The sequence below is a fragment of the Pseudorca crassidens genome, chromosome 5 (assembly GCF_039906515.1).
Source record: "Pseudorca crassidens isolate mPseCra1 chromosome 5, mPseCra1.hap1, whole genome shotgun sequence".
Taxonomy (NCBI): Eukaryota; Metazoa; Chordata; class Mammalia; order Artiodactyla; family Delphinidae; genus Pseudorca; species Pseudorca crassidens.
The window spans coordinates 45,027,983-45,043,169 of NC_090300.1; the positions used below are offsets into that span (position 1 = coordinate 45,027,983).

At 41.4% G+C, this 15,187-nt stretch overlaps 1 protein-coding gene across 11 annotated transcripts in view; it reads left to right on the forward strand.

Moving 5' to 3' along the window:
• The window catches only part of SCHIP1 (schwannomin interacting protein 1), a 576,277-nt gene that overhangs the window by 539,373 nt on the left and 21,717 nt on the right, over positions 1 to 15,187 (forward strand). For 10 of the 11 annotated variants that reach the window (XM_067737859.1, XM_067737864.1, XM_067737863.1 and 7 more), the window contains one exon: positions 7,171 to 7,289. In XM_067737859.1, coding sequence (XP_067593960.1) covers positions 7,171 to 7,289 — 119 coding nt within the window. Of the gene's footprint in view, positions 1 to 7,170; positions 7,294 to 15,187 lie in introns of all 11 variants that reach the window. The other variant, XM_067737870.1, reaches the window with a different exon arrangement.

The following is a 15,187-nucleotide window of genomic DNA, read 5'->3' on the forward strand; positions in this document are numbered from 1 at the left end:
TAAGAGTGACTATTATTTTACTAAAGGAAGAGTTCTTTTCCACCGGGAGCTCCAGAATCCCAGTTGCGTTCCCTGGGGGATGCCGCTAATGGCAATGATGCCAGATATCACTAGGCAATAGATTGCGCTGAAGCAACGGGATCATTAATTGCTTCAAAACAGGCATCCTGGCAAGGCCTTTGGCAGAGGCCAGACGGCTGCAAATGCAATGCACCTGGATCCAGAGTCCGGACATTCCCCAGGCAACAGATCTGTGCTCAATTAAAGAAGAAGCAACTCTGTGTTGCATGTAGCTCCTCGATCTGTTCGGGTGTTTAAAACCATGGTTCTCAGGATGTTTGAGCCAGCAGCATCTGGGCACTTGTTAGAAATGCACTTTCTCAGCCCCACCTCAGAGCTTCTGAATCAGAAAAGTAGTCTCTGGTTTTGCAAGCCTTCCAGGTGATTCTCATGCATAATCAAGTTTGAGCACTACTGGCTTCAAGAAATTTGTGACCAGAGAGAGAGAGAGGGCCACGTTGTGCGTGTACCCACCCAGGCGATTCTCCACTTGGCACACCGACGGCACAGCAACCTCCCTGCATCCAGAGTTTCTTCCTGGGCCTTGGGGGACCAGGGTATCATTCATCAGCTTCTAGAATAATGCAGCCCCCAGCCCTTAGGAAGTTTTTTCTCTATGGTACATTGCTTTCCTTTTTCCCATTCGTTATTGCTTTAACAGACATGAGGCCTGCGTGGGACACCCAGGTAGAAGATGGAGAAAGAAAATTCAAGGCCTGGAGGCTTCTGCAACTTAGAGAAACTTCTTGTGAAATAGCTAACCCCTCGCAACTTCTGGGGCTTGTTAGAAATGCAGGGTCTCAGGCCCAGCCCCTGAATCAGAATCTGCATTTTAATCAGATCCCCAGGGGATTTGTATGCACCCTGAAGTGTAAGAAGCACTGACAGAGGTAACAGCTTTAGCAAGGCAGAGAGGAGGCTGCTAGAAGTGGTATCTTCCTGGATTTGTAGTGAATTGTACTGAGGCAGCATTATAAAATAAGCACACCCGATGATATAACAAGCTATTTCAGTTCCCATGGTGCCCAGGTAAAAGTAAGAAACCGTGGAGCTGGGAAGGAGGGGAAGATCAATCCAGGGAAGAGATGGAAGACAGGAAACCTGGGGGGAAACATTTTCCTTTCTCCCACTTCCCTTCCCCACAACTGAATCCCATCCAGGCCCCGGTTGTCCCTGCTTCCAAGCTTAACATCTGCTTTTGTTCCTAGAGCACTGCTGTGCCATTCGCATCAACTGCGCCCCCTGACTCTCTAAGCCAAGCTTCCTTAAATATCTTCCTCCTTTGGGGAGTTTAAGGAACCCCTTCCTCTGGGTCAGACAGGCCCTCTCCTTTCCAGCTATCTGGAATCAGCATCTGTGCAGGACCCACTGCTGGCAGTGTCCTGAGCAGCAGCTGGCTTTCAGTTTAGGCTCGGGATGTTATGTTCTAAAGTGTGTTTCTGAGAACCTCAGTGGGCCCGCAGCTGCCCCCAAGAACATGCAGTTTGCCAATTAAATTTTAGAAATGCACAAGACACACAGTCTTCTGCTTATCCATTTATAAGACCGGCATGTGAAAGACTAGGTGGCCCCTGCTTCAGAGACACAAGGATGCTTCGAGCAAGGTGAACGGGGTGCCAGAGGGATGAAGGCGGGACCCAAGGAGGGGCTCGGGTAACCGGTGTGTAAGGGCCGGGTGCAGCTGTGTCCCGAAGAAAGTATGGAAAGGACTTGGGGACGGACCAGATTTGGAGATAGCCGATATTTACCCAAGCAGAACATTAGCTTGGGCCGTTTGCTTTTTCTTTCTTTTACCAAATCCCCCCTCTTTCTTCTCGTCGACTTTGGGGAATTGCAGCAGAACGGTGGCACAATGGGAAAGGCTGAGCACCGGCGTTCGGGGTCTGAAAGGGCTCATGGTCTGTGTTCTGAGATCTTGGCTCACAGGATTCCCTCAAAAGCCATGGTGAGCCTTATCTGCCCAGGCACAGGGGGTGGCAGCAGGGAATTCGTCGACAGGCAAGGACAAAACACTGCCTGTGGCTGGTCAGTGGTGAGTTTGTGAGCACATTTTCACTCTTGATAATGGTCTCGATAGTCTTTCTGTCTCATAGGGATGAGCCGTTCCTCCTCAGGTGCCGTCTTGCTTTTTGCCTGCAATATCCATTTTAGACGTTTCACTTTTGTTTTATGACAGTATTTCCCAAGGCCATTTTAGGAGGGGACATGGCTCCGCTTGCCATAAACACACTTGGCGAGTGTAGTTTTGAGTCCGCTTCTCCCTTTTCCCGTGCACTTCACTGTTCCTCGCCCTGGGGCATGTTTGGGCTTTGGGGGTTTGGAGGACATAATTGCCCTGCAGGTGTAATTCCTTAGAGAACAAAAAAAGTTTGAAACTACACATACACACACACACACACACACACACACACACACACACACTCTCATACTTTACACATGTGGGCAACAAGGAGGAAATCAGGTTCCACTTGTTGAATTTTAAGAGAAAAACTGTTTTACTAGTCAGTTGAATCATAGTTACTTGAAAGGTTAGGGCGGTTTGTTCCAAAAGGAAGATTGAGCAGTGGTGTCCAAAGAGTGGCTCTGATAACAAGATATTTGTATTGTAAGTATTTGCGGTTATGATTAGGCATGTGGTGTGTATGTTTTGCAGTCAGGTGTGTTCTCCTTTTCTGAGAAAGCATCACATCCGTCTCAGGAAAGAAGTCGATCTGAATCGAATAAGTCCCGCCTCTTATCTTCAACATGGTGTCCACGTGGACACCTTACCGATCGATGTAGAGAAGAGATGTGGAAGATCTGGCACCAGAAAGATGGACTTGAATCCTAGCTCCTCTATCTAACAGTAGGGTAACCTTCCTTCACCCTCTGTTTCCTCATCTTCAGATGAGCTATCATAATAGCTACTGTTTATTGCAGATTTATATTACCATAGGGCAGGTACTGCTACTAAGCAATTTACCTAAATTTTCTCATTTAATCCTCCAACATCAAGTGGGATCCTTTACCTCTGGACTGGGAAGGGCTTTCCAAGCACAGAGCCAGCAGACACTTAAGAGGGAGTGAGCTATTGACTTAGCTGTATAACATTTACATGCCAAACTCAGAAGGACTAATCATATGCTTACTCTAAAATGTTCAGAACTCTCAGACCTTTATAGAAAAATAAGCAAAGCTAGGAGTAAGTAGTTTAGAGAAAAGCAAGTACATTAACTGAAAAAAATTAAATATTTAATCTCACTGGTAATCAAAGAAATTAAAATAAAAAGAATAGCACTTTTTGCCTATCAAATTAAAAACACTGGCATTTTTTTTAAGTGAAAATACTCAGTGTTAGCCAGGATATAGTGAAAGCTGCACCCTTTCCGTTGCTGGTGGGCATGTACATCGGAACAGATTTTCTCTCGAACGGTGTGACAGAATGTGTCAGGAGCCTCAACAAGTGTTCACACTCAGCTGATCTGGTAATTCCACTTGCAGGAACTTATCCTGAGGAAATAATCAGACATGTGGGCAGGAATTTATGTAAAATGCTAACTTCTCTGTAATTTGTAATTGGATACAACCCAAATGGGTGACAATAGAAGATAACTCCAGAGGAGAGAATGATATGCAGCCATTTACAATTGTATTTTTTAAGAATTTTGATTGAAGGAGGGAAATTCTCATAATATAAACATTATGATCTCAATTTTATAAAAAAGAGAAAAATACACATATAAGGTAAAAAAAACTAGAAGAAAATATACCAAAATGTTAGCAGCGATCTGTGTCTCAGTGGCGGGATTATGGTGGCTTTTATATGCTTTATACTTTTCTTCATTTGTTCAGTGGGATCCAGAGAGAGAAGAGGAGAAGGGGAGAAAGTTTGTGTATTACAAAACAGTTGCCTTTAAACTGTTAAGGAAGTATTCCGTATAAAACTAGTAATTAGTGTAAATAGAAATATCTTTAAGACCTTCTCCACTATCTGTAGCTTTAGCATACAAAGTAAATCAGGAAAGATAGACAGGAGATCAAGTGTGTGTTCACGCCTCAGACCTGGGAAAGGTGTTTTCTTTAAATAAAACCTCTTCCAGACCCCAGGCTGGTGTTGGACAACATTAGTCATTAACACTCATGTTGTGATCTACTGCTTTTATATTTGAATATTTCATTCCACTCAACAGTTTTCTGACTGTAGAGGACATTGAGTGAGATTCTCTTTTGGCTGTTATATGGATTGAGAAATAGGTTCACTGACTACATTGAATCTGTGTGGCAGATTTGGGGATTTTGAAATGAATTTGTTTTAAATAAAGATGTCAAGTGTTGTGGTTCTATTTTGGCAGGACCATCATCAGTACCAGCCTTACATATTTGGAAGGGTAGGTTGCTTTAATTAAGGTTCCCAGCAGTACAGTTGCAAGTAGTTAGTGAAATTAAAAGCATTCTTACTTCCCTTTACGACTTCATGGTTACTTTCTCAGGGCTCAGTGCTGTGCTAGCCCAGTAACAATATGAGATCAGCATCACATCTGTAACTGTATAAAAGTAGTCTTGGGGGCTTCCCTGGTGGCGCAGTGGTTGAGAGTCCGCCTGCCGATGCAGGGGACACGGGTTCGTGCCCCGGTCCGGGAAGATCCCACATGCCGCGGAGCGGCTGGGTCCGTGAGCCGTGGCCGCTGAGCCTGCACATCCGGAACCTGTGCTCCACAGCGGGAGAGGCCACAACAGTGAGAGGCCTGCGTACCGCAAAAAAAAAAAAGTAGTCTTGGGACTTCCCTGGTGGCACAGTGGTTAAGAATCCGCCTGCCAGTTCAGGGGACACGGGTTTGAGCCCTGGTCTGGGAAGATCCCACATGCTGGGGAGCAACTAAGCCTGCGAGCCACAACTACTGAGCCTGAGTGCCACAACTACTGAAGCCTGTGTGCCTAGAGCCCGTGCTCCGCAACAAGAGAAGCCACTGCAATGAGAAGCCCACGCACACCAACGAAGAGTAGCCCCCGGTCACTGCAACTAGAGAGAGCCCGCATGCAGCAAGGAAGACCCAATGCAGCCAAAAATAAATAAATTAATTTAAAAAAAAAAAAGTAGTCTTTCACCTTGTGGCTGTATTAACAGATACACACAAATACAGGAGCTCCTAGTATGACACAGTTCCACTGGTACATGACAAAATGGGGGGGAGGGATATCTATATAGTCAGATAGATTTAAATATAATTGCTAAGTATGAAAGTTGAAAGAATGCTTGTAGTGTCCAAGAATTTTAAAATGTTAGAGAAAAGGAGAATAAAGATAAGCTTTCCTTCGACCAGAAGTTCTCAAACCCATTGAAACTAAATACCCAGTGCTAGAGTCTAGGGATGTGTACTTTACACTTGATCTTAGCCCAAAGGCACAGAAGCAACGGGAATGTGCATTTTAAAGTCTCTACAGGAAGTTCTGATGCAGATGGTTGAAGCTGATGCTGTCTTAGCGGTGCTGCGCTGTCGTATATTTTATTCTGTGCTTCCCATATGATATCTACTAGCCACCTGTGGCTCTGGAGCTCTTGAAATGCAGCTAGTATGACTGAGGGACTGACTTTTTTATTTTAATTAATTAATTTTTAATTTGAGTGTAAATAGTTACATGTGACTATTAACTATCATATTAAACAGCAGCCTTAACCTGTAGTATATTGCCCTTCACTTGGGGATGAAATGAAGCCATTTTTCAGCCTGTCCTTCCCATAGGTTGTACATTTCATTCCTGTGACACAGTGATGCTCAGATGATGGCTCAGAGCTTTCACCGTCACTTCTGGATACTGGTAGCAGCAAATGTGGCTCCAGAACCTCCTACTGAGAGAGTCAAGGCGGTCGTGCGTCCCGTAACCACACCCACTCACGTGAGCTGGGTTTTGTTATATAATTTGTTCTGCAGAGTCTTCAGCCCCCTGCTCAGAACATAAAATGGTGCTTCTCACAGCCTCCCTCATCCCACGAAACAGAAAACCACAATCTCATTCTCACCCCAGGATGTCTAACTCATTATTTGTTTTTTGTAGTTGTTTTATTTTTAGCTAAGGAAATCATGTCTCATCTTCTGTTGTTTAAAGGGTTTAAAAGTTCAGCATGGTGAGTTTTTATGGGACTTTTATGCGAAGCCAAGTGTTGTAAACGTATCCAAGTTATCTCAGTAGTGTAGTTTACCAAATCCTTTTCCTATGCACACCGACCTGACTTCCCTTCAAAATATGAAACAGATGGGTCCAGTGAGAGTCCTCCAGCTATTCCAGGCACTAGGTTAGGATTTCTCACAATCTAAACCTGGTGAGATGAGCTTGAATGGAAACAAGAGTCCCCATCAAGACTGTAATGGGTGGAGGCAGGGGCTGTGTCTATCCGTCCTGGGCCGTCTTCTAGCGTCACAGCGTGGCTCCTGCCTCTCAGAGAGGCTTGGTACCTGTTGGTTGAACGAATTAATGTTCTTGCCATAGAGAAAGTGGACTGAAGGGACCATGTAAAGAAGGGAAAAGATCCAGGGAGGGGCCACATTTGAGACAAAAGTGATTTGATTTAGGACAAAGTGCTTGCCCTCCATGACTTTACTCTGTTATATTTAGCAGGTAAGAAGAAGAAAGATTATAGTGCCAAATAACCTACAGGTGACCCTTTAACAACCCCTGGGGATAGGAGCGCCGACCCTCCACGCAGTGAAAAATCTGCCTATAATTTATAGTTAGCCCTCCGTCTGTGTGGTTCCGCATACGCAGATTCAACCAACTGTGGGTGGTGTAGTATTTACTGTTGAGAAAAATCTGCTGTAAGTGCACCTGAGCAGTTCAAACCCGTGTTGTTCAGGGGTCAACTGTGGTTCTGTCTTGATGATGATCATTTACTACCGGGATGGTGCTTTCCGAGACTAGTGATCATAAAGGACTCCAAAGCACTGAAAATGCTCACAGACGTGGAATCAGGAAAGACTGGTTGAATTTCAGTCTTAATAATTCAAATGCTCTTGTGTTTTGGCTTGTTTACTTTTTGTCTGATATTATAGTTCTAAGAGACTTAGCCGTTAGATCGCCTCTGGTTGTGACGTATCTGCCTGCTCATCGGCATGTTTTATTTTCCTGAAATTTTAGGCACAGAAAAATGAAAGAGAATCTATCCGACAGAAGTTGGCACTTGGAAGCTTCTTTGATGAAGGCCCGGGAATTTATACCAGCTGTAGCAGAAGTGGGAAGCCAAGCCTTTCCTCCCGGTGAGTGTTTTGATTTTCTGATATGTACCTAATGGATTTTGTCATCTGACTATGTATGTCTAATAAGAGATATCCTTTAAATCCTTGAGGATTTTTTCCCCATAATACTGCCACCTTTATTTGCGTGCTAGACAGATCCCTCTCCACCTGTTTGTTGGGTTTGTTTTTTGGGTTTTAGTTTTGGGGATTTTTTGGCCCATTTGCCCAGCCATTTGAGGTCAGATTTCTATATTTCGTTTTTTTTCTAGACACAATTCTGATTTTGCATTGTGAAGGGGGAATCAAGCTACACTCTTAAGCAAGCTGACTGATGCTTGGAGAAGTGTGGCAGACCACCAGATTTCCCATTAAGCAGTCCCAAAGCATCCAGCCTAACCCCCCGATGCATTTGATTGCAATGAATACTGGTAACTGAGAAATACAATTCCCACTTTGATCATTGAATGTTTACTACAGAGCTTAACCTGTCCTGCAGGTGTTTTTTTTTTTTTTTACCTTAATTGATTTCAGGGTATCATTGATCATTTGCATAACTTCTAATTCCAATTAAAATATATTAAAATTATGATTCTATCTAGAAAATAGGATTGTAGGCCAGAGCTTCTCAAACTTTAATGTGCGTATGTATCGCCTGGGAATCGTGTTAAAATGCTGATTCTGATTTAGTAGGTTGGGGTGGGATTTAAGGTTCTGTATTTTTTTTTCTTTTTAATTAATTAATTTATTTATTTTTGGCAGCATTGGGTCTTCGTTGCTGCACTCAGGCTTTCTCTAGTTGCGGTGAGCAGGGCCTACTCTTCATTGCGGTGTGTGGGCTTCTCATTGCGGTGGCTTCTCTTGTTGCAGAGCGTGGGCTCTAGGTACACAGGCTTCAGTAGTTGCAGCACACAGCCTCGGTAGTTGTGGCTCGCAGGCTCTAGAGCACAGGCTCAGTGGCACACGGGCTTAGTTGCTCCGCGGCATGTGGGATCTTCCCGGACCAGGGCTCGAACCCATGTCCCCTGCACTGGCAGGTGGATTCTAACCACTTCACCACCAGGGAAGTCCCAAGATTCTGTATTTCTAACAAGCTCCCAGCTGATGTTCATGCTGCCAGTCCATAGGTCACACTTTGATTAGGGAGGGTATAGACAATCTGCAAAATTAACTGTTATGAGTACAGGTATTCCAAGCGATTAAAGCACATAAAACATTGTTTTAATAAAGATGGTAGTAACTGAAGACCCATCAGCATTCTCTCGATCCCTCCCCAAATACCCATTTCGTGTCAGAATGTCTGGCTCTTCCTTTGGGCTCTCTAAGAGCAAATATTCCCTGTATAAATACTAGGTATACTTACCATGTTAAACCAGGTGTGGGAGACAAATGATAGCATTCATGCATTCATTCAGCCAACGGATTTCCACTCTTTCCTTCATATAAGGCCCAGAATTAGACACTTTAGTATCGATTTTATCAAGCTTTCAGTAAGCCTCATGCTTCTGTCTGATCCTTACAGATTCATCTAAATCAGCAAAAATCAGAAAGCACACACACACGCATATATGTGCGTATTTAGGAGTCACTCCTGATGGGTTAGTGCCTGGAGACAGGAGCTGTGGCCTGGCCATGCAGTGTTTATGCGTGTCCTCCTCAGCTGGGTGTGGGCCAGCTCAGGCTCAGAGGATTCCCTCGCTCTCGGCATATGTCATTCCAGAGTTGGAAGGTCAGCCTTCCCCTTTGCCATGGAAGCACCTCTTTCTCCTCCTAGTGGGATGTGGCAGGAGGACCTCAGGCCTAGGGACCTGGACACCTGAGGGTTAGTCCCAGTCAGCTTCTAATTCTGAGACTTGAGCAATTTACTTAGTTTTTACCATGCCTCAGTTTCCTCATTTTTGTAAAATGAGTAGATTGGACCCCATAGCCTTATAGATCTCTGCTACTGCCCTCTAGTAGTCCCCAGAGCACCAAAAAGTTTTCTTCTAGAAACCCCATCTCTTTGCTCAGCCATGTCCTATCCATCTGGTCCAAACGGGAGCTGTGGTTTTTAAAATCGAAGTTGTGTGTGTGTGTGTGTGTGTGTGTGTGTGTGTGTGTGTGTGTGTGTGTGTATTATATGACTTTGAAAGTAAAGTAGAATTAACTACAGAGTATATAATAACAACATAAAAGTAACAGTCCCTGGTCCCGTCCCTCTCTATCCTCATCTCACTCTCCAGAAACAATAACTTTTAACTCCTTAGTTGTTTAAGCTGGTATTTATATCTCTGAGTAAAATGCTTATCTTCTTACCTTTTACTTTTAAACCATTTACTGACTGCTAAATACGGAAGGTTGGGATTTAACTCTCTTTTACAGCCCTCCCACAGACATATCTATATATCCCTCCCCATCCTCCTAATATAATTACTTTATAATTTGGGGTCAAATAACTGTTCAATTTTACATTATTAAGTTCATATAGTATTCACCTTGAACCATGTAGTAAACTATGATTACTTGAGAAATTTTATTGTTTGTTCTGAAATGTAAATTGCCCCATTTTCCCCTTTGCCAGTCCCTGATTTGACTGCTGTATTATATTCCACCATGTGAATGTATCTCTTCTGACGATAGGCATTGGGTTGTTTCAGAGGTTCTGCTCTTATAAACAGTGCTGCTTATAAACATCCTTGTATGTGTCTTCTGCTGTCTGTGTGCAAGAGTTTCTCTCTGGTGTGTACCTTGGACTGGTATTCCTAGGAAAATACATGAATGTTCCTATTTAGAAGATAATGCCAAACTGTTCAAAATAGTTGCACAAGTTACACTCGTACCGGCAATGCTTCAGAGATCCTGCGGATCTATATAGCCTTTCTAACACTCAATATTGTCAACTTCTTTCACACTTTTGTTAACTGAATGTGGGTATTAAATGATATTTCATTATGTTTATTAGCCATCTCTGTTTCCCCTTCTGTGAAATGTCTTTTTGGGCCTCATGTCCAAATTTCTATTGGATTCTTTATGCTTTTTTCATCGATTTATGGAAGTTCTTTAGTTATGATTCTAATCCTTAATATGCTGTATGTATGGCAAATATCTTCTCCCAGGTTGTAACTTGTCTTTTCACTCAATGTGTCTTTATGACCAGAAGTTCTTAATTTTAATTTTAATGGTAATTTTTATCTAACTTTTCTTTTAGAGTCAGTGCTTTCTGAGGCTTCTATAAAAAATCTTCTTCTACCCTAAGGTCCAAAAGGCGTTAACCTAGATTTCCTGTTAAGAGTTTAAAGTGTTTTTTTTTTTTAAGTCTGTAAGCAATCAGGGGTTGGTTTCCTGATTTGGAATGGAGAAGTCTAATTTCATCTTTTTCCATATACATGACCATTTTTTCCATCATATTTATTAGTAACAATTCTCTTTTACTGACTGATCTAACAGACCACTTATGTATGACTATACATTAATGGGAATACATTCTATTTCATTGGTTAGTGTTTCTATCCCTGCACCAGTACCATACAGTTTTAATTACTATAGCTTCAAAATAAGTCCTGATATCTGGACTCTTTACTCTTTTACTGCCTATTCTTGGTTTTTTATTCTTCCATATAAATTTTAAATCATCAAATCAAGTTCAGCAAAATACTGTCTTGGGATTTTTGACTAGAATTGCACTGAATCTGGAAATATTGGGTTGGCCAAAAAGTCCGTTCTGGTTTTTCCATAAGATGTTATGGAAAAACCCGAACGAACTTACGGAAAACGAACTTACGGGAAAAACCAAACGAACTTTTTGGCCAACCCAATAATTTAGGGGAGAATTACATTTTCACAGTATTAAATTTTCCTATCCCTGTTTTCCATTTAGAGATACTGCATATCTTTTGTTATATTATATTTGATATTCTGATATTATCTTAAATTCTCTTAGATAATGCTTTCTTGTTTGCTGCAGCTTACTTTGTACACTAGTCGTGTATCCAGCCATTTCGTTATTATTATACCTAGTATTTCTCTACTCTCCTATTATTTCCAGTAAAGTTGTCTGTACATTCTTTGGACGTTTAAAACAATATCATCTACAAAAAATAGCAGCTTTTAAAATTCCTTTCTGTCCTCCTACTTCTGGTTTCTTTCTTTGTTTTACTGCACTGGATAGGTACCCTAGTACACTGAGGATTAAAAATGGTAGTCGTTGGAATCCTTAGCTCATTTCTCATATTAAATGGAATGCTTCTAATGTTTCCATTTAGGATGATGTTAATTTTATGTTTTCTTTAATTTTACTCTTTATGAGATTAACATTGTTCCCTTATATTCATAATTTTAAAAACATTTTTATCATGAATGGGTATTTGATGTTATCATGTGCTTTTTCTGCATCTGTTGAGATGATTGTATGACTTTCTCTATTAATCTATTAATGAATTACATTTATAGATTTTCAAAATATTGAACAATCTTTGCATACCTATTATAAACCAAAATTGGTTGGGGGTATTATCTTTTTTTGAACAGTATTGGATTTTATACATAATATTTTATTTAGGGTTGTTATACTTACATTCATGAGTCACATGGGTCTGTTGTATTCTTTTCTTGTAACTTTTTTTTCTGGTTTTAGTATAAGTTTATGCTGGTGTAAATGAATTAGCTACTATTCCCCCTTTCATATTGTCTAAGAAAAGTCTACATAATATTGGAATGAGCTGTTTCTTACCAGTATAACCATCTGGGCCCAGTGTCTACTTTGTATGTTTGATTTTAACAGCTTCTGTTTTTTAAGTGGTTTTAAGATTGTACACACTTTTGATTTCTTCTTGAGTCAGTTCTGATGAGTTGTATTTTCTAAGAATTTGTCCATTTTGTTTATGTTTTCAAAATTTTTCCCATCATGCTTTCTCATTTCACTGAGGGCATTAATTTTAGTTAAATTGTTCAAAATGTTTCCTTCTGATTTCTACATTGTCCATGATTTTTTCTGAGTTTGTTTTTTTGTTCATTTTGATTTCTATTAATAATTAAGTGTAAAACACTAAAAGCTGTTGTAAAGTTTCTGGTTGGGGCTTGGAGACGTATATTGTCTTCTCAGAGAGACCTTCCCTGACTACCCAATTAAAAGGTAAACTCCCAACCTACCTACCACTTTCTCTTCTCTTACCCTGCTTATCCTCTTACCCTGATTTGTTTTTCTTTGTGGTCCTTATCATTACCTGATGTTGTATTATATATATTTTTAATCTGTTCCTTGTCTTTCTCTAGTACGAAAATAATTAACCCCAAGAGAGCAGGCCTTTGTCTGTTTTGTTCACCACCATAACTATTGCTTACACAGTGTCTAATACATAGTCACTGAATAGTTGTTGCATTAATGAATGGTGAACTTCACTTTAGAATGGTCAAATAAAAACACAGCTATTTGTAAGGGTGCATCCAATTAAAAGTGCTCAAAGCTCTTGGGCTGTAAGTTGTCACAGGGAAGAACTCTTCAACTTCATCCTAAGGAATTTTAAGCCTGGCTGCCAGTGTAAGACTCTAGCAGGGGAATGGTTGACCATTCAGCACGTAGAATTTCACTTAATTCCTTTGATTTCAGTAAGGCGCTTCACTGCCACCTCAGCTGTGCCTGAGGGAGCCCTAGCCCAGAGCTCCCCTGATGCAGCCTCTCTAGATAGTAAACTTTCTCATCCTGCCAGACCACACGTAGTCAGGGCACGTTAGAAGATCTAGGTTTTCCTTTCAGTTGTTTAATCAGTTTGGTTTGTACGCAGCCTTACCCCACTCCCCTGCCTTTGGATGCACCTGAGTATTTCCAGGATCCTGAAGTGAAAATGCATGTGCCTTCTCCACCAGCCACCCCTGCAGACACCTAGCAAATTGAAGTAGTTAAGTCAAATACCCCTCATCCATCTGCATTTTGTCTTTCAAAATATTTTCAAACTCTCTTGTGGGGGCTTCCCTGGTGGCGCAGTGGTTGGGGGTCCGCCTGCCGATGCAGGGGACGCGGGTTCGTGCCCTGGTCCAGGAGGATCCCGCATGCCGCGGAGTGGCTGGGCCCGTGAGCCATGGCCGCTGGGCCTGCGTGTCCGGAGCCTGTGCTCCACAACGGGAGGGGCCACAGCGGTGAGAGGCCCGCGTACCGCAAAAAAAAAATACTCTCGTGTGCCACTGTCTCCTTTTCCATTTCCTTTGTCCATGTAAGTTCATACCTTATTTCTTCCTTTAATATTATTTTAGTAGGATTTCAGAAGAGAGAGAAGATAAATTCCTGTGTTCGATATGCCATGTGTAACTAGAAGTCTCATGAAGGTTTTTGTTATTTTTAATAGCAGAAATGTAAAATCCTGTGCAGAAACCATGTATGTAAAACAAAGCAGACCTCTGGTCCAGGAGGACTGAAGGAGAGGGGTTGGGATACCCCTGCCCAGAACATGCCATCTGCCACCATTTCCCTTCAATGCCGCTCTACTTCGCGCTCAGTGCCCCTCACCGTCCCTCCCCTATAAACCCTCAAAGCCCATCTGAAACTCTTCTGGCAGAGCAGAATTTGAGAATCACTTAGTCATCTACCCTCTTTGGAGACACAGCTATCTAAACACATACGTATTTCACAGTAGCTCATAACAAGCTACACTTGTTGACTCGCCATAAGGAAGATTATTTATATCCTGTTCGTTCATATGTTGTCCTCTCCACATTCTGGGATGAGATCATCCTCTCTGAGAACACGATGACTTTTTGGATCCCCCTTAGGATGATGGTTAATAATGAGACTTAACGTTCCTAAGAAATGTCACTTTTTCCCTGTAAATTTAAAGTCTGCAAAGACTGACTGCCATTCTCCTTCCTCAGGAATAATGTAGGAGAAAAGCCTTAGGAAATGTTCAGTTGCAATTGTGTAACCCATATTCTCCATCCCTATTAGAATTAGTGTTTCTCTGATGTGTTACAATTCCTGAAATTCTTCATTGAGCTAGAAGTACCTTACCTCTTTCTTACAAAAGTACTTGAGGGATGTTAGAAATTTGAGGTCACTGATGTGGCACTCCAGAATGCTCCAAAGCGCACCTGTTGAACTAGTTAAATAATCAAAACCAGGTAAATATTAGCTGACTTTACTGCTTTAAGGAGCTCAGGACTCAATTTTAAATGAGGCTGAGGACTTACAATTAATTGCCCAAGCAATGGGTTCTGAAGTGCTAAGCTTACTTTTAAGGCAGGGCCTACCCAGGTAAGTAGGATCGTTTGGCAAAACAGTGGACTTCTATTTATGCATTTTAAAGGGTGTTTACCTGTAAAAATTCACTTCATATTATGTGAGAAATTGTGAAGTAGTGGGAGGGTCCTTTGGGAAGACAAGTTTAAGCTGCTCCTGTGAGAGTAAGTCCTTCTCTGTTGGCCTTTGGGTTTCAGCCCCACTGAATTTTTCTAATTAGTGCTATCTCCTAAAGTACTTTTTAAGAGAATGACAAGCTATTAAATGTAAGCTAGACTTACGATAATCCCATAAAGACATTTCATGCCCAGTACTGCAGCAAAAGAATTTTTGATATTGCTTCATAACTCAACTAATTAAATTTGACTTATACTGAAATGTGGCCAGTATAGGAAGCGCCGTATTTTTCTTCAAAATGTGCTAATCCACACATAATCAGCCTTTTCAAACTGAGATCGTATGACCTTTGTCCGTTTTCTCTGTTTAAAAATGTTCCAGCTAAAAGCTTAAAAGGAAATGAGAGAAATGAATGACCTATTTTTGAAAGAAGTTTCTAAGAAATGTTAGATTTACTCATGTTCTTAGAAAAATTAAATATTCCTTTTCTCTTATGACTAGTATAATACTTTGCTATAAAATATTTTTTCATTGACCAAATTAATCTTGAATCAGCATTATATTTCGGATTTTGAGTTTATATAGCTTAGTGTTATTAAAG